Source organism: Leuresthes tenuis, unplaced genomic scaffold (genome assembly GCF_036924035.1).
Source record: "Leuresthes tenuis unplaced genomic scaffold, fLeuTen1.0.hap1 SCAF_10, whole genome shotgun sequence".
NCBI lineage: Eukaryota > Metazoa > Chordata > Actinopteri > Atheriniformes > Atherinopsidae > Leuresthes > Leuresthes tenuis.
The window spans coordinates 7410131-7437227 of NW_027325364.1; the positions used below are offsets into that span (position 1 = coordinate 7410131).

Genomic DNA, 27097 nt, shown 5'->3' on the forward strand with positions numbered 1-27097 from the left:
TCCTCAGACTCCTTTGACCAGGACCACAGTCTGCCCCGGCTCCGTCTTTTGGGAACAGCTGTCCGTAGTTTTGGCATTGTTGACCCGTGGGCGTCGCAGGTTCAGAAAGCTGAAGCGTGCCTCCAGACTGAAGCTCCTCTTGGTGATAGAAGTTGAGCTGTTGTTGTTTCCTGCTGGAACGTTATCCAGATCGCCCTCTGCACCTTCGGCTCGGTCACCTGCAGCACGGGAGAAGGTCGGTGAGTGTTATTGGAGCGGGCATATTTGGGCTTAACTAAACACAAGACTCAGCTTCAGGGCAGGGTATGGTAATTTTTTTTTTTTATCTTTTAAAAAAGCAGCTAGTTTCACAATGACAATGTTGACATTTAAATGGTGTTGAAACACAGGCCATCTGCAGCTTAGACATGTGAAAACTTGCTTTCAGCATAGAGCTGCCACAGATGATGTACGTTGTAAGTATTTAATAGAGGTCGTGATCAATGAAAGCTGATCTGAGGGGGAAAAAATAAAAAATAATATTTTAATATGGGCCAGAATGTTGATTAATAAAACAGATTACATGTGGGGCCTGAGGGGTGCAACACTGGTTATTAAATTATTTTTCCAGGTTAAGGTTAAGGTTGCAAATCAATGAATCCCCATTATTAGATGACAATGACAAATCCAACAAATCAAAATTACAAGAATTTAGGTTTGAAAAAATAGGAATACTTGTTCATGGCAGCAACACCTTTTATTTAAAAAAATAAAAAATAAATTTGAGAAAGGGGCTTCAGAAACTGGAGTAATGCAAGCGCAATACCCAAACATGCTACTGATATCAGACTCAAAATTAGGAGATTTTTCAATAAACGCTTGTAAATATCAGGATAAATTGATTTGAAACTTATCGCATTTTGTGTTTTCTAACACTTGACACATAAGCAAACTCATCAACTTTGTTGTAATATAGATGCTTCTTCATCCCAAATCGCCAAGCAATGCCAAAATAATTGAAATTAATGCAATAGATAAGACCAGTTTAACAGAAACACAAATTTGAATTACTATTCCAATCATTTTTTGCCTTTTTAAATGGGTTGTTTTAGTAAAACGAGACCTTAAACAATGAAAACATTCGTTGTTGTGTCTACTGGTGGACACAATGTAATGAAAACACAAATTCACCCTGCTTGTATCTCTGTAGCGAAAGTTGCACACAAACCCTGTTTCAATCTTCATTTGAAACCAAAGCACGTGCTTCAGTACTTGCTTGATAGACACATCTAATATAGACGCTCCATTTAGCCACATCACTACACATTGTTATTAAACGCGTTTGTTTCTTGAAGCTATTTTGGTGCTCATCAAATCTTTTGACATGGTCTCTGAAGAGACTGAGAAAAGTTTTCTTCCTTAAACCATCTAACACCAAAGCAGTCCTGACAAAGTTAAAAGTGTGAACAGATCTGAGTGAAGCACTGAGAGCCATTTCCTCTCTGCAGGCAAAACCGCCAACCTGTTTCTTTCCTGCACGTGAGGCGCTTGGTTTCTGTCACTATGACTAATATTCTGCTTAAGTAGAGCAGGTGTGAGCCATGCAGGTAGCAGGAGATTGAGCTCTTTCCCTAAATAGACTGTATCATCCATCTCACTTCAGTGTAGCTTTCCCCTGTGTAGCAGCACATGCTGCTCACCTACGTTCATTTAAAGCTGTTTAGTGAGGTTTTTTTCCATAACCTGAACGAATGGGAAAGAGTTTTGTGAATATGATAAAGAAACAATGAGGCAAGATTGTGAAACTGGGCCCTGCCCATCATTTATGTTTATCATTTATGGTCTGTTAAAAATGTTTAACACTGTTACAACAGTAGCTGCATGGTATTACTGTGTTTTCCTCTTTAAACAATGAAATTTTCCAATCTGCTGTAAATGTCAGGGGAAACAACTTTGCCCTTTGGTGAATCCCAGGGCTTTCTCTTTTTCTTATCCAGTGATGGTTCTATAACTTGAATTCAGAATCTGAAACACTGTACATGACATCATAGATTAAACTTCTTCGAAGAGGGTCGATCAACTTGAACTTTGCTACTAACAAATCATTGAGTTTCTTTCCCCCATTACGCACCTCTTTCCAGATCGCATTCAGGTGACGACGCCCCACTGCACTCGCTGCGGGGCCCGAGCACCGGCGAGATGAGGCCGAAGTCAGACAATGACACTGTACTGGGTAGGTCCAAACTGCAGGGCCGGGACAGAAGAGCTGGAGAGGATGGGGAGGAGGACGAGGAGGGTGTTGGTGATGGAGACTCAGAGAAGGACATGCCGGAAGAGGAGGAAGAGCTGGCAAAGGGGCAGGGTGAAAGTAGCTCCTGAGGGCTGCTGGGAGATGAACCAAGGCTACTGGTTGAGTGAGTTTCAGAGTCTTCTTCAGACACGATGCTGCCACCGCCACACGGCTCGTCGTCGAAACACACAGACGCCACTGCAAGAGGAGATGATAAAGAAAATATAGGTTAAACAATAAGGAGAGGAGCATAAAAATTTTTTAAAAAATGGAAAAAAGACATTAAGAAGATAAAGTGAGATAAGAGAGAGGGAGACGAGATGACAAAGAGTGAATAGTACAGGGGGGAAGAGAACGATAAAAGCTGGAACAATTTGAGGAAGTAGTGAGTGTGAGGGGGGGGGATCCAAAACATTACAACCGAGAACTCAACTGTCACATTACATTCAGTAAAGGCCTCATTTTCACCACATACATCCCAGCATGTGAACCCACAGTCAGTCTCTGAGGTTATTTTGAGCCTCACGTTCCCTCTTAACTTATAATCAGTGTCTGCTTAAACTGGACTGCTGTTACCATAGTAATACCATGCTAGTCATTCAATAGGCCAGGCTTATGAGATGCAAAAGGCTAATACACATTATGTGTACTAGTCTTCCTACAGACCCTAAGATGTGGGCTGCTGTTTTGGAACCTGACTCTATGTATAAACCCTGCTCAACTAACAAATTTAACCCAGTTATGTCGTTAGCTCTTCTTTAGTACATCCTCAAAAAACAGGACTCCTCACTGGCTGTGATTTTTAAAGCAGATATACTGAAGTAAACATCCTCCTCAAGAGCTGTTCTCTACTTAAACAAAGCCACACTGCTTACCCATGTCACAAAACAACAAACCTTTCAAAATTGACAAAAAATACAGTGAAATAACAACCGTGTTGCTCCTGGAACTCAGTGCAGCTCCAGCTGACATTTACAGTGGGCAACAAGGTGGATGCTTTAACCTTTGATAAGTAGTGCGTGAAAAAAAGGCTAATTATCAAAGTCATTCTGAAGATGGAGACACTCTTCAACATTTACGTGGAGCAGAGATTAGGCGCATTCCCACAGTAGGAACCTTTTGCAGTTCCTGTAACCTTTTCAGGAATAGGGCCTTTTTTTTTTGTGCATTCGGACATACAGGAACTAGGGACCACGACCCTAGCTCCTTCTCCGAGGCAGGGTCTTTTCTGGGTTCCGTAGGAACACATATGACGTAGGTGTTTGGTGGTTGGTAGCTATGCCCCTTGTCTGAAATGTTTACTCGTACGACACGGACACAACCGGCGCATGTTTAGTTAAACTTAGACGTTGTCTCCTTTGTCTGCGGCGCTCTGCTCTCCTACTTTCCTTCATGAAACAAAGAAGTATCTTCTCTCGCTGTGTGCTCTTTCAGTCTCGATCTTAGACGCCTGATGTGATCGTCCAGGATTAATATTACCGTCATGCAGACCATGAACACGGTGGCCTCCTCGCTCTCCATATTAGCTTCTTGGTGGTGTCGTTTTCTTCTCTCCTTACTTTTCGCGGGTTTTGTTTTGTTGTTGAGTGTGGCGCTAAAGTAACAAGTCACTGTCACAGATGGTTGCGTCACATCAGTCCCTGTCAAGGTCCCCGACTCATGTGCGAATGGCAGTTCTTATAACAAAATTCGAGGTGGACAGTTCTTAGAACTGTGTTCTCAGAACGTGTCTGTCCGAATGCGCCTATTCTCTCAGTCATTGTCAGACTTACGACAGGGAAGTGAGAAAACAAACATTGTACTCACTGGATATACCATCCGACTCCATCTTAAAGCTGGAGATGTCATCCCCGGAAACACTGTCCCCCTCTGCACCAACTCCAGACCCCCGGGGGCCCATGGCGGAGTTTCGGCGGCGCTCGTGGATCTCGTCAGAGATCATCTCCAAGTTCCTCAGTGCCGTCTTGTAATCACTTTTTGCCTGAGACAGTTTTGCCTGCCGCTCATCCACAACCTTCTTCAGGTTCTGGACAGGAGATGAAGAGGAAGAGGAAGATTATCATGACAGATGGACGTTTTCTGTTCAGAAAACTAAATTTAAGAACAAAAGATCCCATGGTTCAGATCCTGGACGTAAACAGAAGCCCTGCTTAATATGATGCTTTTACACACACAGTTACTAGCCATTCAAACAAGACAAAGTTCAATATTCAAGCAGACTCTCAGTGTTGACTTCCTTCAGATCAAATAAAAAAAAATGGCTTTGGAAGGAGCTTCAGTTTGTTGAGACCGAGTTATTTTTTCAGCTTCAGTCTGAGTACAGCCTAAAGCACAGATTTCTCAGCAGAGTGTGGACAAAATGGAAGAAGTCGTCACTGCTGTTTTTAGTCAATTCATTTAACCCAAGTGGCAACAGCGTCCTTAAAACCTTAAGAGGCCACCTTTGGGTTGAGAGGGTAAAAAAACAGAAGAGAGCTGAACAGTTATCACATACCTCCAGCTGCAGGTAGTACTTCGCCTTCATCTCAAAGTAGGGCCTGCGGAGGAAGAAGAGGACAGGTCAGGCAAAAGGAAGAGCATAGATCAGAGGGGAAAAGCACAGACTAACCCAGAAAAGAGCAGTACCCACATCACCATGGTAACCTGGCCGAGGAGCGGGAGATAAAGGCGTTATAATGCTGGATGAGTGAGCAAAGCAGAATGGATTAAAACCCTGCTGAGTTGCAGCCTCTATGGAAGTTAGACTGGATTAAAAAGAATGAAATAAATCACAGAAATTTGAAGTTAACCAATCCTTTGCCTGGAACTTACATGTACAAAATGAAGTAATATTAGCTAAATTTTCTAAAAGTGTCAAAAAGCATCTGTTTGTTAACTTTACAAGTTTTTATCTGTAAAGACTTTATAAACAGTTACTTCTGTTTCCACAATGTTGTTCCACACTGTGTTGCCTGCTTAGTAACAGTGTTGGAATGGAGACAAAAACTAAAAGGAAACTTCACTAAAATGTCTTCAACTCCAGAAAATATCCTCTTCTGATATTTTCTGATAAACTGGAAGCACGTTGCACTATGCAAAATGTGCTCACATGGCAATTTATTTTAGGACGGGTTTGACTAAATGTGAACCTTTCCTTTGACTGACTATGTGCATTAAATGTAGTGAAGTACAAGTCTGACGAAGTTAGTTGCACGGTGGATTAGAGCATAGTGCCGTCGCCTCACAGCATGAAGTTCCTGGCATTACAGTGGCCAATGAATGAACCTTTGGTGCCATCGTAACTGTAGATTACATAACTATAGAGTTGCTCCCAAACATTTCAATGTCACGCACTCAAATTGTTGCATCAATGTCAACAAGATATCTTTACATGCTCTGTACCTGGCCAGACATGCCTGCGTGCCTCAGAGCCTGGCAAACGCAAGTGACAACAGGAAGCCGACACAGACTCCTCATCGCTCTGAGCAATGAGGGCTCGGTTGAGGACAGGAGGGGGGAATCTTGTGTAACTTTTTGGAATTTGAACCTCAGTTTCACTGAAGATTACGTTCAGAACCCGTACACCTCTGAGCTCCAGACATACTTCAGCTGTTCGGGGAAATTAACGCTGAAGGTCTTGACACTTGGTAAATGAAAACGGCTTAGGTTAGGTTAGTAATTCCAAGAGTTTGAGGTTAAAAAGACAACTTTTGAAGAGCTGCTATTTATTCCACTGCACTGCAAATTTTTAATGGTGGGTGTGGGGGGAGCTTGGTGCTTTCCCATCGTCTTATTACTACAGCAATAAGAATTTTTTTTGGTTTTAAATAGCTCATTTGACAACAGCACCTTTGGGTTTCTGTCTGTCCTCTTGAGGCAGAGTGGGTCACACAATAATGACAATACTGGCATTTATTCTGCTGAAATGGAACATGAATGGAACCTGGATGTTTAATGGTGCGATTCCGCAGGTCGGCAACAACTCGTGACTTCCACCTTAACATCTGACACTTCGATAAATAGACAGCTTAGATGTGGTTTGGACCGACACCTGGTTTCACTGCTTTAGTGGGAAATCCTTTTCAGGTAAAAAGAGAAGCGCAACATGGCCTTGCTACCTACATAAATAACTGAAACTATTTTCATGTTCTGTGGAAAGAAGAAGCTACATCACATGATGTGATAACTGCAGCATATTCTTGTGTAGCTTTTATTTTAAGTCTGACAGACAGATGGACAGAGACTGACTAGATGGTCTAAAATCACCAGGGTTTTATAGGTAGCCCTGAAGTGTCTGATTAGGACACTTAACTGATGAGACAATTGACCAAAATCAACCACAAGCAGTTAGGCATGCACCAGCAGTCTGCTTTGGAGGCTCAGCATCCTGCTGTGTCCATATGCTGCAAAGGACAAACACCCCAAGATAAACAAAGTCTTAAAATACTGCTGTTGGAGTGTTGCATACCCAAATTCAGACACCTGCTATGTTACTATAAGTTTAATCAGGTGTTTCTGAGTTTAAATTCCCCAAATAACCTTATGTTTAGCAATGTTCTGTCCTACAAGATGCAACAGTGTCATGGCACTGATTCTTCTTATGCAACAGTGTGATGACTGACAGACATACATTTTCAGAGCAGAGGTCCCATTAGTCCTGTGAAGTCATGTTGAATATGGCTGATAAAATGTATGTTGCGCTGCAACAGCAGATTCAGGCTCTTACTTTGACTTATTGATGGTACGTTTCAGTTTCTTCTCCAGCTGCTTCATACGGCTGATCGCTGCTGTATATTTGGCCGCCGTCTCCTTGTGTAAAAGCTCGCTTCTCGTCTTGGTGTTCTCCGCCTCCATCACCTGTAACAGCCAATCAGAGCCAGCCATGCACTTAGGTTAACTCAGCTTTGAGGTGTCCAATCAAATATTTAGAGGAGCAATTTGAAAAGAAATAACTAACACCATTTTCCAGAAATCCAGTTAACATTTTCTAGTTTCATAACATTTACATTATTGTCTGATACCATTTAAAAACTAATGTAGTTTTTCAGAAATGTCTGACTTTGAACAATCCGCCTTACAGCCCCTCAATGAATAACAATACCAATACAACCTTTTCACCAGTTTTAGCATGTGTGTTCACACATTTAACACAGAGAAAAATATCAAGTTAAACATTTTTACTCTTAAAACTAAATGTTGCCAACAGGTACAGGACAAGTCATAGCTGGTAGATCTTAGTGCAGCAACAAAACAATATACAGACACTATAAATAAGGAGTTAACTTGGCTATATGGCAACCTCTGGATAAAAGGTTTGTGATCATTAAGTTAAATTAGTATAGCCTATTAATAGACCGAAACGGGTACAGACAAATCATGCATTAAGTCAAGTTTCGATATTTTTGCCTCTGCTAAGGAAAACACCGATTTTCTTGTGTTTCTTAAGTAAACCGTCTCCTTTCTTCCCTCCTCACCCGCTGCGTGGCGTGGTTCAGCATTTCTTGCCAGGCAGAGTCAAACTGCCTGTAATCCTCCTCCAGGAGCCTCTGCTCAGCCAGGGAGATGGTTTCCTTCGCTGCACGAAGGACTTCAGAGGCTCTTTGGAAGTCTTGGGTGGCTGTCTGGGCCTCCAGCTGGGCCTGAGGAACAAACAGACAAAAGTCTGATTTTTCTTTTGTTGATGTTGCTTTGTTTATGTTACGTTTCATTCGTAAGCTGAGTCCAGCTGGTTTTAAATGCAAGTTCCTGAGCAACTTTTGTTGTCCTGACTAAAAGACATAATGAACCTGTATGCGCCAGCCTCAAAACTTTACACAAACAGAAAAATAGTCATACATACAGAATTTGTATGCAAGTTCCCTAAAATATACTATAATATATAAGGATTACTTTCAAGTCCATAAAACATGCATCTTAATTTTCCTCAGATAGTATTGATCACTCTTTAAAACCATTTGTCAAAGTAAGTTTTTAAAATGAAACCAAGATCTGCTATTCGTTACCTCTATGGCTGACTTAGTTAACATCGCCTCCCACCTAAATACACAACTACATGGACAAATAGACAAACTTGCACACACACACACACACGTCGATCCAGAGATGAAAACATCAGACTTCAGATTTTTAAGTGTAAAAAGGAGGAATTTTGCAGAACTAATCCCCAACAGCAGAGCTCTTTGTTGCCATGTTTACATGTTGTGTTGCACAAGCCATCACTGACATCATTCTTGTAATTCAAGTGTAAAGGTACAGCTGAGGCTCCTCATGCAGCAGTTACAAACACAAGATGAAACTGCCGTCATGCTCACAATGTGAATGGATGCGCTCTCTGTGAGCACATGTTCACAACAACGTGTGCTCCTGTGGATAAACAGACAGGAGGTTTCACAAGGTAGGCGTGGGAAATCAAATCCCTTCATGCCACTGGGAAAACCACACAGGAGCCAAGCAGAACAACATATTAATAATGTATAAATTATTTTCCTTATGATTTCATGGAGAGAGAGAAAAAAGGACAAATCAAGACTCCATCATGGAGAGTTACTTTGGGAAACAACATCGTGTGGCATATTTAGAGGCATAAATTAATATCTCAGAAGATCCAGAGTCCGTGGAAAGCATCATTTAAATAGATGTTTTGCTTTATTGGATACAAGTTAGAGATGTGTGCTTGTCAGTGTCCTGTGGATTCTGTTAGTGTAATCAGCTGCTCTCAACAATATATGGATAAATAAAAGCTACAAAGAGAGATCATAAAGACTTCAAGCTGCTGCGGAAAAACTCCCATTTCCCTCCAGCTGTTAGGGCCCCTTATGCATGGGGTCCCACTGTTTAGGGCTGTGTGACAGAGAGATGGAGACAAAAAGCAAAGATTTAAGATGAGTCCAATGTCAGGGACCAATCTCTATATTTCAAGGCAAAACAGATGAATACAAATGATTTCCAACAACTTTTGAGTGATATTTATACTCCATTGTTAGGCTAAATAACTCAAGTAAAACAAAAAAAGATTTAAAAAAAAAAGAACAAAATAAATTTTACTTGCAAGACTGAGTGGAAGTTTGCTAATTATGATAAGATAATTAAATATGACTCAATATGGTATTATTTAGTACTTCAAATAGAAGCAAAACCAAAAGGTTCAAGCTGGAGAAAGAAGGTGTAAATACATAGACTGTGGGCACATCTCCATATGCAAAAACAGGCTGACAGCACCAACTGTGCCACAAGATGAGCTGTGCATGAGCGACAGAGAAGGTCTGTGACAAAACAACTGCATGTAGGTAGCAGTGTGTATGTGCAAATAAATGTAGAGTATATAATATAATGTGCTGTGCTGTGCTGTGCTGGTTACAGGATAAGCACTTCAGCACATGAGGAGTGTTAATGGCTACACAGAGCGACAGGCCTCTAATGCTCCGTGACAAAAACAGGCAGCTATACACAGTTTGCTGACAATTAAGTCACAAGCAGATTCTTTTGACCCAGTTAGCGACGCTCCAGGAAACTGCACAAACTTGGCTGTATCTGTGTTGCAAAGACACAGTTGATACATCAGCTTTTCTTTTATGGCATCGAAACAAAATTATAACATGGATACAAGTATTCAACTTATGTGAAAATACATCTGTAAAGAGATTTAAGATAATGTGAACACGACCAAATGAAGGTCAGCTAGTCTGCCACTTTTTAAATTTAATAGCAAGTCCAACTGATAAACTGATGTGTAATGAATAGCAACTTCTTACAAAAAAAAGAAAAATCCAGAATTGAGTGCTGCTAGTCTTGTGAGATAACTTATTTAAATTGACTTATGCCAATCCCACACTTCTTTCTTTGGTATGCATGTATTTTACTCTGCTGTTGTATTAACACCATTCTGGGGCAGTTAAAGTCCAAGAATATGTCCGATATCGGTTTACATCCAAAGATTCTGTGTCTTCTATCCTCTCTCAGTCAAACTACAGGTGCTCCGATACTGCCACATGTTCGCTGTAATTTCATTAGCTACGCTCATCAACATGCCAGCCCAACAAGATCCAAACAACCTCCGCCTTGTTGCAGTCATGTGGTCTGCTTTGTATTCCACATTTTTTTAGTAAGGGCCTGCTTGGGTCAACAAGTCAGACAGTTTCACTGTCCTATGCAGCTGCACGATTGTGTTTAGAAGGTAAAGATCACTTTGCCCACAAGAAAGCCATGTTCCACGTGCTCACTACCTCTCCATCCACCCACCCATCTCACTCCCTGCTTCTCCCATTCCATCAGCACAGACATTAGATGTTTATCAACAGATTGACCCATATAGCTTAAAAAACAGCAAAAACTTTGGTCACGTTTTTCATGGTTAATACGCTTTCCAATTGGATTTCATGCCAAACCCATCAGATTTTTATACGCTTTACTCAATAAAATAAAACAATGTATTTGTTGTTCTCTGCCTCCTTCTCTCTGTCCTACTTTTCTCTGCAGTCAGTTACAGGCAATTCAAAAAGCAGTGCTACCATCCCGCCGCGAGTGTTCAAAGACCACACCCGTAAAGTGGAAAGGATGAAAGAGGCAGCCGTGGAAGGAAAACAGGGCAAAGGAAAAGAGATGCAGAAGCAAAAACAAGTGTTCATACTGAGCTGAAAGCATTTTGTGATAAAGCTGAACACAAAACCATCGACCGCAGCAGTGAAACCTGGCAGCAGGGTTTTATTTTCATTCAGAGGATATGAGCAACAGTGAGATGCAACGCTTCCATTTTGTTTCGTGGTCTGACCAAAGAGCAGATATAAAAGATGCCAACACTCCCTCCTATTGTACAAAAGCACCGATGAAAACTTGTGCAACTAGAAAATGCAGAATTGTGACCTGACTGAGGAGGGCTGATTGGTGGCTTGACATGGATGCCCCCTCTGTTTAGTAGGTGTCTCTGAAAAATACATTCATGATTAATTTAATGTGCAATTAGCACAAAAAACTAAATCATAACAGCAGCACTGCACTGAAGTGACAGAGCTTTTTAATCTCGCCCCCCCAAAAAAAAAAAAAATATATATATATATATATATATATAAATAAATCAATCACACCTTATGTCAAAGGGGGCAAAACCATGAAAACAACACAAGCCTATCCAAAACTGTGCAGAGCGTGCAAGAAAACAGCTTTCTAAAGCCCTCTAAAGCCTGTTCTTTTAATCTCAGTGTGGCTTCATAGCTCACACTGGGCCTTGGGGCTACTTCCTGTCAGGCTGCATTAAGTTAATAAAGGTGTCGACAGCAGAGCAAATCACTTCTGCTTTTAATAGTGCATTTACTGCACTGCTGACCAACCACTACAAGAGGAAAACACACAGCTCAGTCTCTTCTTTCCCTATTTTTGATCATCTGGGTCCATATTAACCTTCTTGCTAACATTTCTGTCTCCACATCACTATTCCTCTATCAAACTCTTTTTAATAATCACTTCTCCCACCCTCATTTTCTTATCAATCTGTTAACTTCATCTATCCATCTTATTCTGCTCATATACATCACTCCCGCCCTCTTCCATTAGCCAAACTCTGCTGTCTTCATTCAGCATCTCCACTTCCTCCCAATTTGTCAATTCCAATATTCATCTTAGTCTCTCCTACTTTCAACCTTTCTGCCTTGAACTGCCTATTTTTCATCCCATTGATTTCATCCAATGCTTATTTCTTTACTTCTAAACCTCTCTATATCACTGTCACTCATCCCTCTCCTTCTACCTAAAACTCTTTGCTTTATTTCACATTACAATAACCTTGCCCACAGTTTTGTCAAATGTTTATACGCAAGCCTTCAGAGAGAAGAAAGCAGGAGTGCAAGTAATGCAGAATCTTGCGATTCCCTCTCCGTTTGCCTGTGAAAATGCATCTCAAATATTTATGAGATGCTTAAACTCAGAGAAAGTGTTTAGTAAATTTGTTAGAGGGAGGATGCAGTAAGGCATCACAGTCCTAATCTTACCAAGTCAAACATAGTAACTTATTCTAACACTTTGAATTTAACACTTACCTGTTTTGTAGAAAAAAAAAATACTGTTTAGAAAACATCGTGACAGTTTGAGCCAAAGTGGTCTAGGAGGCCACTCTCAAACAAGTCTCTTGTACTTTCAATCTCCATTACATACAACTGCCCTCAAAAGAAGCAGCTTCTACATTGTGCACCTGAGAAAAAATGCTGTGTTTCCAAAGTGTTATTCTATCAGTTTACCAGGAAACTAAAACTATATAAGATGCATGCAGTGTTTAACGTCTGCCACCTGGTAAAACGGCTAATTTGAAGAACAAAAATTAACCAAACCTGCAAACCCACGAAACAAAGCTTGACTCACTAATCAGCTCAGACTGAGGCTAGTTGAGGATCTGTTACATCCCACTTGTATGGCAACCTGTTTGTATGTGTATAGTATGTTGTCTATAGTCGTCTGATTTTCTAAAATATCTTCCAAATAAAAAGAGATCAGACCTGTCTGCATTTATAAATGTTAAAGCACATATGGGCGATCATATAGTGACTTCAAATGCATGACATTGAAATTCATTGTTAACAGTGAAGGGGAATTCCAGTTAAATAGCACCATAATAATTTCATTCAAAACATGTTAATCAATCAAACTCAGAAAAAAAAAGAACAGAAATGAAGAACAATGGGAGGACAGACACTAAGGATGAGTGTCACCATCAGTCCGATCTGTCAAAGAAGTTCTAGGAAAAAGAGATTTCCAGTTGACGTGCACATGATTTCACTGAAGATGAAAATCAGACATGCTCAGGCTTCAAAGTCTGTTCTATAACACACACATTTGCTTGTGCAAAAGGCACTGCTGTGCATCTGTGTTTCTCCTTCAGTAATCATTTTTACATTTTATACTGTATGATAATTAGCAAACAATAGTTAAAGTTTAGAGAAATAACATCGGTTTTTGCCTTCATAGTTAAAACAAGGGAAACAAGAACAGGCATCTGTTTCCAAACTGACCTGATTTGGCCAATTATTTTCCATCTTTGCTCCTCAATAGACTGTGGGAATTTCTTTCTTCTGTAGAGAAATTAAATTATCTGATGATGGCGTTTATCAAAATCACACAGACAGTGGGCTATGCCAGTGCTGCGAATGCCGCCTCTCTGTCTTAGTAGCCCCGACCAACCTCAGCCCTGAGCCAACTTCAATTTCCGTTTATTCTACAAGATGGCTGAATGAGCTTCCAATGGCCTAGATATGAGAGATGGCTTCGGGTTTGAATGAACCACAAAAGACTGGGATGGAGGCTTCCGTCTCTGAGGTTTTCTTCCCCGTCTTCAATAAACAAATCTCGATATGTCCAAGCTGAAAGGGGGACTGGTGTGACTGTGTCCAAAGGGAAAATTAAAGGCAAATTTGTGCCTGTTTATTCGATAGGCAATGAACATTGAAAAGAGTAAACGTTAACATTAGCAATGACGACTTGATTAATTAGCCTTAGCACACATATTTCATGTATTTTCTGTAACGTTATAACCGTGCTATGTTTGAATAGGAACGCTAATGTTTTCTAACGTTCCGTTTCCGTCCTAACAAAGTACGTTCATCTTCAATGGATGGCTTTTTTACAAAGCTAGCTACATGCACACCTCAGCAAGCAAATGTCCTGACTTGAGTCCATACTGAACATGTTGGTGTTATATTTGAGTCAGTGAGTTTTACATTCAATTTACGTATGATCTGTGATTAGTCGACTATTAAAATAATCGTTTGTGGCAGCCCTAATCCACACTATTGTGTACAGCGATTGTGTCACTGTAAAAAAAACAATAAACAAAAGTAAACTCACTGCATAACACTGTCAGAGCTGTGATGATGTGACTGCTGGAACTGTTATACAACACCAGACACATCCAGGGGTTTTGTAACAATACACTTAATTTCCCCAAGGTTGACAGCTTTGGGATGGCAGCCAGGCTTGTACAATTGTACAGGAAACGCTGATACAGTATGACAAAACTCGCATACACCACATGCACACCTTCCCAGGAGGCCAAAGAAAGACCAGATGGCTCCGACCTTGAGGCAACTTCATCTGCCTTCCTCCCATGAATCCCCCAAATCATTCAGTCAATCCATCTATCATCACATCCCCGGTGCACCAGTACTGCCTGTCAAATACTCCACTCCAGCAGAGGAGGGAAGAGAAATAGACTGAGACAGAGGGAGAAGGAGGACAGCAGGGTGATAAGAAGCTAAACGAGACAAAGGATGAGAGTTTACAGCTAGGAGAATTTTGTGGGAGAACACTATGTAATGAATGAGTCATCCTCCAAATTCTAATAAAATCTGTAAAATGACTACATTCCAAGATCCAAGTCTCTTCTCAGGTATTTCTTTATCACAGGATGCCCTCAACTCGGACTTTAATTTAGAGATAAACATACCCTGCCATTTTTGATCTGGTTATAGCAAACAGCTGTACAGTACTACATTTTTGACAATAAACCCAACATGCATTGAAAGTTGGATCACTCTGCTGCCAATTTCCTTTGTGAACTTAGCAACAAAGCTAACCAACTTGCTGACAGACATTTTGAAAGCCCCCCCTTCCTTTCAGTAATGAGTTACTTAATAAAACAATGATTTATGAACAAACCTGAGAATGACTTGCCAAGAAGGAGAAAAACTATGGAGTTATCACTTTGTTCTGCGCCAGAGTCCAATGTGACGCCTTTATGTTTATAGCGGTACACTGTAACGAGAATATTGTTTACATTCAAATTATTAAGTAACTTTTATCTAGCGTTTTCCATACATCACATTAACCAGTTTTATCACCTTACCACATAACGCCCCGAATATTTAACCCTCCATTTACCCTCACTCTCCCTGATCCCAATCTGCGTCATGGTTCCGAGATCAACGCAGGTTGTGTTGCTCAACGTTGACACAGATCCAAAATAATCCCATCCATTTAACAGAGTGTGACTATCTTGCCAATTCTCTCTCATGAGAGGGTTAAAAAAACACGATGGGTTCAAAATCTAGTTGAATAGTTCTTTGTGTTAAACGTGTTCTGCATTAGATGACATCCACAGATGCATTAACCCAGTCAGACCCAAGTCTCCAATCGAGGCAGCCTTCTGAAACCCGAGGGTTTAGCTGCCCACTAACACTTTTCCTGAGCCACTGAAGGAGCTGAAGGATGTGCCTATCCCAGCTGTCATTGGGCGAGAGGTGGGGTACACCCTGGACAGTAAGAACATAACTTTTTAAAAAAGAAATTTTTTATAAATGCACCGTGTATTTATGAGAAATTGATATTGACCACTATACAAGCTTGAGTTGCCTCATCACAAAGTAATTTGGGCTTAAAAACCAGACAGCTAAAGTCTTTAGATTGACATCTATGTAATTTTTTTCTTCTGCAACCTGGAGCCAGACACATCTTGAATCAGTTTTATCGCTGGATAGATGTTCAAAATAATCCTCCAAATCAAATCCTGCACATACCTGTCCTGCCCTTAAACTGCCTCCCCGTCTTTTACATCCAACCACCTCTCCTCTTCCTCGCAGGACTTCAGCAAACGTGAGGACACACACATACAGTGCAGCATGCAAGTGGGCTGCTGCTTTCAATCAGATTGTGCTCTGGCAAGATTCAAGGCAAGACACTGAGTCATCCACTTTCAGAGACTTTAATGCTCCATCTTAACACAAAACAAGTAGATTTACTGCAGCTCTGCCCAACTAGTCCCTTCTGATAACAGAAAAAGAAGCGAAAGCAAGTGGTTTAACTCTGAAATATAAATTCCACTATTTAGATAAGGATACAGAAAAAGAACTAGCTCCAATAATAAAACAGAATGTCGTCACTTAGAACCTTAAAATGTTGATGATTTTCTAGACATGCAGGAGAATGAAACTTTCCATGCTATATTGTATATGCTTGGTACTTACTGCCTCATTTCCATCCTCAAATGATTCTTGAGAGGTGAAGTGGAACAGTGAGTCTAATGCATATTTCATAATGTCTGAAAAATGAAAAACACTTCCATTGAAAGTTTAACTTGAGATATGGCAGGATATGTGCACTCTGGAAATCACTCCAAACTTTTCGCCCTCGTCACCCTCGCACACTTCTTTAATTATTGTTCGGGTCACCAGTAAGTGCACCTGCATTTCATTTTCTCTCCCGACTAACCTTTATCAGAGACTAAACCAAAAACAGTGGAGCTTAGAGCAATTGAAGCTAATGTATGGAGACAGATCTTTCTACTGGAAAGGTTGCACGTTTGATTCATGCAGAATTTATTTTGCCTGCCTGCAGTGTCCTTGAGGGGAGGGGAGGGGGAATTATGCCTGATCTCATAGGGCTGGACCACATAACTCCAGTAGATAAGACATTTCACATGACAATCAGGGAATTTTTTCATATTATCATTACATTAACTGTGTCAAATTGGTCACAATGTGAACAAGTTTCCAGTAGCAACAAAACTGACTAAATCCCATTTTCTAAAAGAGCTGCTGTAAATATGCTCATTGTTCTACTATGATATAAAATCATTGTTTGGCCTTTGATGATAAAAGTGCCCAAAGCCAACAGTTTCATCTTCATATTTATGGTTTCCTGCATCCAAACATATGTATCATTTTATTGACAAGTGTTCCTTGTTTAAAAAAAAAAAATAAGAACAGTATCCAAGTCTATTTTCAAAGCCTTCAGCCTTTCAAGAATGTTGGAGTAAAACCCTGGAAGTACTTAGAGGGTAACCTTTATTGTACTCGTGAATCATTAGCTGCCAGTACAACGTCTGCTTGCAGATTATCCATTACTCTGAGGTCTGGATTTCTATGTCTCCACCTTCATTTCCCACCCCTCCCTGGGCGGTGCCTGTTATTTCTCTGCAACTGCAAATAATTTGCTGCTTCTCAAATTGAGAGGGAGAGTAGATAAAACAATGATTCCAGCTTCAGATTGTCAGCATATTGTTACGATGGAGAAAGGGCAACGAAAAGAAATGAAAGAGGGAAATAAAGGAGTAGACTGAAGGGAGGAGACAAGAAGGCAAAGAAAAGAAGGATGACAAAGGTATCTTACAATGTGACAACAAAAGATTCAAGAGACGTGAAGGGGGTGAGAAAATTCATGGAAAGCTAAAATAATTAAAGAGGGAAAGCAGAAAAGAGCAGTAATAAAGGAAGGAAAATGTCCCAAATGCACCACACAAGAAGGAAGAAGGGCTCAAATAAAGCCACAAGGAACAGTTTTATTGAAGACACGCTATGCTCTCAGTAGAAGACCAAAGCATTCCCAGCCTCCAAGATGCAACTGCTTTGTAGGACTTCAGCCCCAATATGCCTTATAAACATCTACAGAGCCACAGAGAATTGTAGGGTCGTACGGTCATGTAGAAGGGTTGAGTAGATACAGATACTGAGTCCACAAAATAAGTTCTAAAGATCCCGCTCTCTTTCACTAAATCAGCCTAAGAAAAATGCTCAGTCATGACAGCATGAAGTGCATTTACACATTAATAATGACCATTGGATCAACCTGTAATAAACAAGACAGGAGCCCATACGGAGCAAAGAACTAAATCTTGTTCAGAACTTTCCCTCCTGCACTTCCAGCATGAAAAGCTCCGGCTTTAAATAGCTCAGCGCAGACTATTACAGGGAATTACTGCAGAGATGAAAAGATAAAAGCTTAATTTCAATATATAGCCACGAGAAAGAAAGACAAAGATGAATCAGTTTACAGTGGACGATTAGATGAAAACATTTAAGAGCATCACAAAAGTGGCTTTTGCTTCAACATAAAATGCACAAAGATCAATAAGTACATCCACTAAGAGAAATGAAGAGATATTTTTGTCCTCCAGCCTTTGAACACTTCTTTTTCCTAAAGGTCGATCCATTTATGTTTTGCAATGTGAGAATAAAATATTTCTCCAATCATGAAGATTGAACTTCTTCACTACAACAAATAAATCATGATACATAGTTGTTGCTTTTTTCAGTTATTTTTTTTTTCCAACTAAGGACAACAACAAAAGAGAAACGGGGCTTAATCACCTTTTATTCAACACTGTATTAAAGAGAGCCAGAAAGTGAAGATCAGCTACACATCTGTGTATTGAGAGGTGGTGGTTCCCCTTCTATTGAACAGTAAAATGCCAAGACTATTCATTAATCAAGTTACAGGACAGTCTCTAAAAATTTGGCTCGTCCTGACCCACTTTTTGGGAACTTTGCAAATCAAAACCGTCTCTGAAACATGGTAATTTTCAGTCAGACTAACATGAAGTTATACTTTCATAAAGGAGCAATAGTGGGTTAAGACGGCAATATTTTATTTTCTTCTCTAGAGTAAAGCTCTCACTACCCAACTGGGACAGCAACTGACCTGACTGGTAGAGAGAAACGAGAATGATCACATGCTGAGCTTCCTTATCACAATCCCCCCCGTTAATAACAAGTGTGTTTGGGCAGCATTTCTTATATGAAAGCTTTGATATGTGTGAAAGAGGAATGAGCGCATGCATCATCAAGTGACATCAGAACTACAAGTATCGAGGTAGATGGGTTGATTCTAAACATGGACCAAAAATGCCTTCCTCATTCTTCTAAAACAAGTGCTATGCAGAGACCTGATAAAATACTATTTCAACATTTCATTGCAAGAGTAGCAACAGTTCTCTCCAATAACCTCGTTTCTGTGGGTTTAAAAAAGGACAAAGGCTGAAAAGAGGGAAGTCAAACTATAGAGCATTTCACAGAAACTCTTTCACCATTGCCTGTATTTCAGTGTTGAAAAACGACCCTTCATATTCACAGGAATCATTTAACTCCTTGTGAAAATGTGAACGCCACTGATAACCAGCATACAAAGTAGACAGCCATGAAACTACACAATAAAGCCTTTGGAGTCTGAGTCGATCTCTGTGCTTCCTGACTGCGCTCTTACAGCTGGGCTCTTATCGTGATGTGCAGGTGGGTTCTACGCCATTACACACATCTCAGCCACACACAGACTTTACGCTGTGGCTAGGCTGAAAAGGGAAGCGAGACTGCACTGAACCACATGTGTAGTTCACCCCTCCCACTCTCTAAGTGTACTGAATCTAAGTGATCACTTAAACTGATGGGGGAAATTATTTTGTTTCAAAAGGCAATATCGAAAAGGAGTAAAACAAAATGCAATCAATGAGAACAAACTGCGGATTCAGTAGAGGTGCTACAAAAACATACTCGAGCATATTTGGGCTTCAGTACATGTAAATCATGAAGAAAATAAAAAAATAAAAAATAAAAGGAGCACAGACTTGTTTGAGACCTGCCTTGAAAGCCAACACAGTCGAGTCAACATTTGAACAGGTACATTTCCATAGAAATATAGAAAATAAATTTTTGTTTTTGTTGTTTTTAAATGATTCTTTTTGCTGGGGACAATGGAGAGGAGGGCAGTTAAATGCAGCAGAGCAATCCAAAGTAATGTAGCTTAGAAAGGAAAACTCATCAAATGCCATGGTATTCCACTGATCTGTGTTCATCCCAGATCCATCCCAGTAAAAAAAAAAACTACATCAGTTCCGAATGGTTTCCTTCCCTGCACTAACCTGTCTGGCCAATCTGCGGGCCTCCCAGTAAGGCTTGGACTCCTCCACAGGCTTTCCAATCTTCTTGACCAATTCATCCAGCTTCACTGTGGCCTCCACCAGAACTGAGCGGAACTTCTGTCTTGCATCCTGAGCGAGCAAAAAAAACAAACAAACATTCGATTTATGTCAAAACACAGTAGGAGTGGAAATAATTTTAAGAAAGAGCTTGATTTATCCGTCTATCACAAGGATTCAGACATTCAAATTGTGAGGAGTCAGGATCTTCATGACCTCTGATCACATGAATGGAATGCTTGAGTGCACTCTCTAAAATGGACTCAGTTATTTGAAATATCCAAAAAAAAGAAAACAATCAACTAAGGATGAGAATGTGTCCAATTTCACAGTCATTTACAATGATACAACGTATGCTTATACAACTTTTTTTTTTGTTAGATATGTTTGCAGGGCATTCAAGTTCCTGACCCCTAACCTCCAGTCTATTCAGTAAAGCTGGAGGAGGAAATGAAACTTTCTCTAATGCTGCCTCCTCTATGAGTCAGAGCAAGCAAAACCCAAAGTTCCAAGAACTCCAACATGAAGCTAAAAAACATTAAGTCAAAATAATGCGTAAGAAAATCAACTTCCAGCCATTAGATTTAATTTAATCTGGGTGAAGTGATCAGTCGATGTGCTCTTATCCAACGATGTGCTCGTATACCAACAAACGCTGTAAAACAGACCAAAGCCAAGCTCATGGGAGCAGCCATCTAAAGACGTATGCCTAATCTTTTCTTTCAACAACAAGAGCACTTCATTCCTTCTAAAGGAGCTTTGTTCACTGGTATTAGTAGAGGACAATTTCTCAGACTTTTGTCTCTGGAGTGTCCTTGTGATTTTCTAAATAGCATAAAGGACACTGCACCATCTAAGAACAAGAGCGATTAGACCGAGAAGTAGGAACAACATGTCCGACCTTGCAGGTCCACGATGGCATATTCTCAATAAGGTCATAAAATCTATGACCCGATTTTAGCGGTTACTAAAGTAGTAGGAGCTGCAACAACAGGAGCTGCATCATGTTAATTTACCCCAGCCTGCTACCTGGGACAAGCCCAGAAAATTCCTAAACGCGAGTCTGCATGATGGCACTGTAAACTGATGCGCACCATTGTTAATACTGTAGCATCCAACATGGGAATTCTTCCGTTTAATTGCCTGTGTGAATGTGTGAGCAGCCAAACCTTTCCAAACCGTATTCTGGGGACCTTGTCAGGGGTGTGAACATGGCTTCTGTTCAGTAAACAAGCTCAGCTCTTCCTAAAAAATGTGGGACAACTTCATTTCTGGGGCAAAAAGTTTACATTTAAGCACTGAAGTTAATGCACATGCCTGTTTGCAGACATGTGCATCAGCCTCCACATCCCTGAAGCCCAGAACACACCAGCATTGACAATTCACTTCAAATGAGACGCTCCTACTATTTTCTATTATAGCCCCCCCACATGTGACAGCGCTCTGTGACGCTGGAAAGCCTCACTGGTTCTTTCAGTGCATCAAAAAAGTGCTGAATTTTCCTCCGCTGGTAGCAGCTTTCTTACTGTAGTTTCATCCAACAGATTTTTCCGTTTGCAAACAAAAGTAAATTCACAATTATTTCAATATTGCTTAATTTTTCTAATATTTTAATAGATTATTTCCTAAAGCTCTGAGTAGTTTGTTCGCATTTTTTATTTTTCATAATAAAACATTTTAAAAAAATCTAAAGCCTGAATATTTTTGTTTGTGTTTTGAAAAATATTTCAAAGAAGAGCCACAACAAATATTAGCATTTAGCTTTTTTCCCGTAAAGAATGATTCATATTTCTTACCAGTTTTCTAAATTACTGAGGATTCATTTTCTGTAAAGTCAACTTGACAGCTCTGCCTCAGAGACTAAAATGCTCACTAACGGTCAGTATTTCAACCTCTAAGTCATCGTTTTACTACGAAGCATGGAAATGTGCAGGAGTATAGATGTTTGTGTTTATGTATTTAGCAGACGCTTTTATCCAAAGTGACCAAAGATAGTCTAATGTGTGAACAGATTCCACTGAAAGTAACACACGAGACAACACAGCCTCTACACAATCAGCTAAAATATGAGATCAAGCGAATGGAAAGTGAACCGAAACAAACATGCTTGTCCTGTTCGCCTCTGTCCTCCCCTCAGTGTCTCACTGGCTCTTTGATGTAACTGAAGGGATGCAGACTGCAGTGCAGAGACCCCATCCTCCCAGTCAGGGCTCAGATCCTAAAACTATGACGCACTTCAGCTTTAAAACATTGAAACCCTGAAGCATTCAATTTTGAACTGGTTATAATCCAACTGTGATATCATTTGTATCTCTCCAATCATGCTCTCTTATAAAAAGGCTTCAACTCAAATCCCTTACTTGGTGAAACAATCCAATAATGCCGACTGTGACAACAAAGGATCCCAGCAAAATTTATTAAAATAAGATGAATGCTTCCTCTTACAGATAATTCAAATCAGTTTGAAACTAGAGGTTCATATTAGAGTTATCCATCTTAGCTCAGAGTATATAGAAATATATAAAACAAAAATATGGGCGATGTGATCATGTTGAGAAAGAAATATGTAGCAACAACAACATATTTCAACATAACACACTAGCTCAGGTGGAAATGAGGATCATTTTCTAAGTGGTATGGAGATGCATTTGGGATCAAAACTTGCACGGTTCACATTATTTAGACCACTATGCTGGTTTGCAAGGTTCAAGTCTTTTAATACTTGCTGCCTGCCTCTTTGATCACTGCTCAAAATAATCATGCCATCAGTGCAGCGCCATAACCACTTCTACTCACACTTGACTTGCTTCTCTAAATCTAATAAGAACAATACACCGCTACAGCGCAGGTGGAGCTACAGAGGAAGTAAAGCATCAGAAACACCAAGTGATTACAAAAAGAACTTCCCTTTTCCCACAGTTATAGCACTCTCCTCCACAAGTTCTGTAATAACTTGGAATCCCTACGCCCAAGCAGACAGTCATGCAGCAGCGAGTCAGGGGACTCATTTTCCTTTCCTCCCCGGGATTTTAGACAGAAGTAAAAAAGCCCCAAACAGCAGTCTGAAAGAATCTCCTGGGAGCTCAACATGATGGGTAATTTTGGTTGAAATGAGGCTATAGATAACTCAGAGGTTTTCACTCATCTCCACACTAGTCCATTTTGTAAACACCTGCACCACACAACAGAAAGTAAGAGAAAAGTCACAGGATAAGCTTAAACCACTCCAATGTGCACAGTTCTCAAGCAATGGAGAGTTTGTTTTTGGTGCAGTCTGCTCTGCAAGAGGGCAGCAAATCAAGCTCAAGATAGAAAAGGTGACGTGCATGTTTTTACTCCTCAACCCGACCAGATTCTCCTCAACAGAAATTATACATTTGATTAAGCCTCATCAATTTAATGACATTCAAGCTAGACATTGTTGCAGTATTGAATCAGGGCCCTGAGTGTTAAGGTAGGAAAATCTGTTGGCGTCAGCAGGTTACTTTCAATATTTCAAACCATCTTATACAATCTGACAATCAGCTGTCACATTACACCAATCAAAGTCACACCTAAAAGTCAAATGTTTGGTAAATTCATACTATGTGATCAAAAGGCATTGAAGACTGCTCAACTTCAGCAACTTTTAAACTAAATGTAATTAGATACTGTAGAATTCAGATAGGATTAAATGGGTCTCACATACACACACAGCCCCCAGCCTCTCCATCCTGCAGCAATACAGATCATCAAAAAGCTCTTTTACACAAAAAGCAGTTACAATATCTGCTGTTAACCCTTTCGCCAGAATTTCCTGCCACAGGGCTTAATGTCCTGTTATGTAAAGTAGAACCCCATAAAGTTGAAAACTTGTGAACTTGTGTTCATTTTAACCTCTCAGCTGCCTGACTGATGCCTTGTACAGCTCTCAAAGTGCAACAAAACTCTGAACTTTCATCTCTATAAAACTGCAGTGTTGCTGACCTACATAAATGTTAAGTCATCAGCCTTTACTGGGTTTTAATGAGACCCAAAGCTCAGTTATTCAGCCTTGTGAAATGGCCTTGATGACCCCATTTAGAGTCTTGCATCTGCAGTGCGTAGCTTCTGTTTTTGCCAGTGCTTTTAAAGTGTTTATATAGAAAAGTTAAGAGAAAAGCTGAGCTTTGCCTGTTTGATGACTACATGTTGGTGTAAATGCAGTCCACAATCAAAATTATAGTATGCAGCAGAAGTGAGTACACCCCTGTTTAATATACTTCCCGCAAGTCAAATTGTTAGATTATACATCTCACAATCATGAAGCCCCCATTTCATCATACTTGCACCTCTGTGCTTTACTGTCAGGCCAGTTTCATGCAAAACAAGGAGGGCCCCACCCAAGCCAAGTCCAAATATGCTCCAACTCATCAGGCCTCTTTTTTGTTCTTAAGCAATGTTTGATGATGAAATGTTGTCCCCAGTTATGTTTTGACACAGTCTGGAGTCCACAGTGTGGAGTCATGAGGTAGTCAATAGTTCCGGTGTTCAAAGCGGACCATCAAATAAGGAGAGCTTCGACTTTGGGGCCTTTATTTGTATTAAGTATGTTTTAATTTGCACATTAGAAGGCAAAAAAAAGTACAAATCAAATTAAAAATAACACAATCATTGAGAGTTGACATAATTTTTAACAATTTTGAACTCAGATCTGTCTGATGTTGTAGTTTAAACTAACAATGAAACATGTCACCATTTCTCACAAAACAAGTTACAAGTCTCTGTTTGCTGAAACATGCTGACACAAAAAAAAACATTTTGAAAATTAAAAAAATAAATAAACAAAAAATATCAACGCTACAGTTTGGCCTGGAGAAAGAGCAAAGGTCCAGATGTAATTCAGTTGAATATAAAAAGAATGTAATAAACAGTGAGGCCTCAGAGACACAAGCCTAGACACTGACAGACTAATCTCCCACCCTGTCAGTCACCTCTGGGCCAGATCAGAGGTAAGCGGCAGAAACAAAGTTATATCTAATGACAGTAGTTACGTGCATGATACTGTGCGCTCTATCAGTCAAAAACTGCTCCCACACACAGATAACCTGAAGACCCATTCAATTAGCCTGCCCCCGTGCATGTCAATAAACTGACCTCAACCTCTGTCTCACATCTGTTGATGTCGTCGGTGGACTGGTTGAGTTTCTCCAGCTCTCCCTGGAAGACACGGAACAACAGAGAGATAAAGCAAATGGCAGAGAAAGTAATAAAATACAATACTTGGGAGTAAAGGAGAGAGAGAGGTAACAACATCTGGAATTCATTCAATTGGAGCAGAAAGGAATGCAAAAACTGTCTGAAATGTTTAAGTAGCTCATTATTCTCAGCAATAAAAACACAACAGCTAAAGTATACGTGAAAACTGTTCTCTCCATGTGAGATAACAGAATTTTTCCCTCTTTCCCTCACTCTGTTGATCACAACCTCATCTCAGTAGAGATAAAGAGCTGAAAAATAAGCTGACTGAACACTAAAAGTAAAATAATACTAAACTACCAAATTTGTTTATCATTTATCATCTGTTTATCATCCCCTTAAATGCCATCTTCTCAGAGATTCTGAGACCACAAAGAGGGATAAATGCAGGTAAAACAAATCTGTACCTCTTACTGCAATGAACTCGCAGTGTAACGCTGTAAAAACTGTACAATTGGCATAATCTCTTAGAGAGGTAGGTGTTACTGCTGCACTTATTTGAGTTATTTGAGCAATATTTGAGTCACTGACCGTCTGATGTTGCAAAAAACGACATTTCAAAATGTGGAACGCTGAGGAAGTTGTAGTGACTCATGAACCTGACAAACACCTTGCGTTTCATATGAGTCCCAATAGAATCAGTGTATCCAAGAATAATTGGTTGTTTCTCCATGAAATATAACAACTAATACCTTCTAAAAAAGTAAGAAAAACCACCGAATGACACACAAACAAACAATTAGCTCTACAGCTCCTGATCTGGGAGTCAAAGGCCACTCAAAGGACGACACAAAGGAATTAATATGTATCTGCACCAAATTACCTATTCTACAATTATTTCTTCTCATAAAATGCTAGATAACTAAACAAACGAAGGGGGATTACTCTTTTAGATAAATGTAACTGGTGGTGAAGGAGCCTAAAAAAAGATGCGACTGTGTTTTAAAAGGGACACAAACAAAAGAAACTGTCCATGTTGAAACGTGACCAACTTGCTCAGTTATCCTCTGACGGATTTTGGGGACACTTCTTTCTGCTTTGGTGAAACGTTTCTTCAAACAACTCAGTTAATCTTTGAGATAACGTTTTAAACTGAACTCATAAAGGCTTTGCCAACACCAAGCTAAACGTCGGAAGTCCCCCCTTTCTGAACCGCACCAGCTGATGCGGTCAAATTGTCTTTCCCATTAGCATCTGTGTCAGGTCAGCCGGTATTTAACTGTCTCCGCCGAAGTCATTATTTTAGATATGGGATTTAAACTGAAAACAAAAGGCTTAATCATGCTTACATTTAAAAGAAAAATCAATTCAATTGTTCTGTTGATTCAGCTCTATATGTCGTGCTTTTTGTTAATATGGGGACAGACTCGTCGGCTAAGCTACAGACAGCCCTTACCAGGGAACATAAAACTATCAAATCAGTGAAAGTTAAGATTACACACCTGTATTCTGGGGTCCACCTCTTCGTCTTCATATTCAGCCTCGTCATCCGACCTGTGCTCCTTCTCTAAATGATCCATGTCGGAGGTGAAGCAGAGATGCAGCAGCTGAACAAAGACCGACGTTTACAACAAGCGGAGACACGGTAAGCTCGTGTGTCTGAATCCGGTCCACACGAGCTGGATTCACCACCCTTGCGTCTGTTCTCGGATGTAAACCATTTCTTTAAAGCAAAAGGAGCATTTTGACCTGTACTGGCCTGATCGGGTAGCTGTGCGTCCTCTCGCTCTGCTCCCCCTTCAGACTGAGCAGCCTTGTTCAATGAGCCGAACGACGCTCCGCTTCACACCGGGAACGCCCCCTCAGCTCGACAGTGGTGTATGAGGGGTGATCAGTGCCATGTAGCGGCGGACCTTTGCAAGACGTTTTCCAGTTGAGAGAGACAAAATTTTATTTCATGAGCTATTGTTGAGAGATATACACATCAGAATTTCTCGTGAGGTGTTCATCTCTGGGAGCAAATCATTAGA

The 27097-nt window shown here is 40.3% G+C and overlaps 1 protein-coding gene across 1 annotated transcript; it reads right to left on the reverse strand.

Annotated features, from left to right (window-relative positions):
- sh3bp5b (SH3-domain binding protein 5b (BTK-associated)) lies at positions 1 to 26858 on the reverse strand. The gene is made up of 9 exons (XM_072393770.1): positions 26570 to 26858; positions 25026 to 25088; positions 19854 to 19982; positions 7723 to 7887; positions 6975 to 7105; positions 4764 to 4806; positions 4076 to 4295; positions 2111 to 2467; positions 1 to 218 (listed from the first exon to the last, which is right to left on the reverse strand). Exons 1-9 carry the CDS (start codon positions 26645 to 26647, stop codon positions 4 to 6), a joined length of 1401 nt encoding a protein of 466 aa, XP_072249871.1. The 5' UTR covers positions 26648 to 26858; the 3' UTR covers positions 1 to 3.
- Between the last annotated feature and the right edge of the window lie 239 nt (positions 26859 to 27097).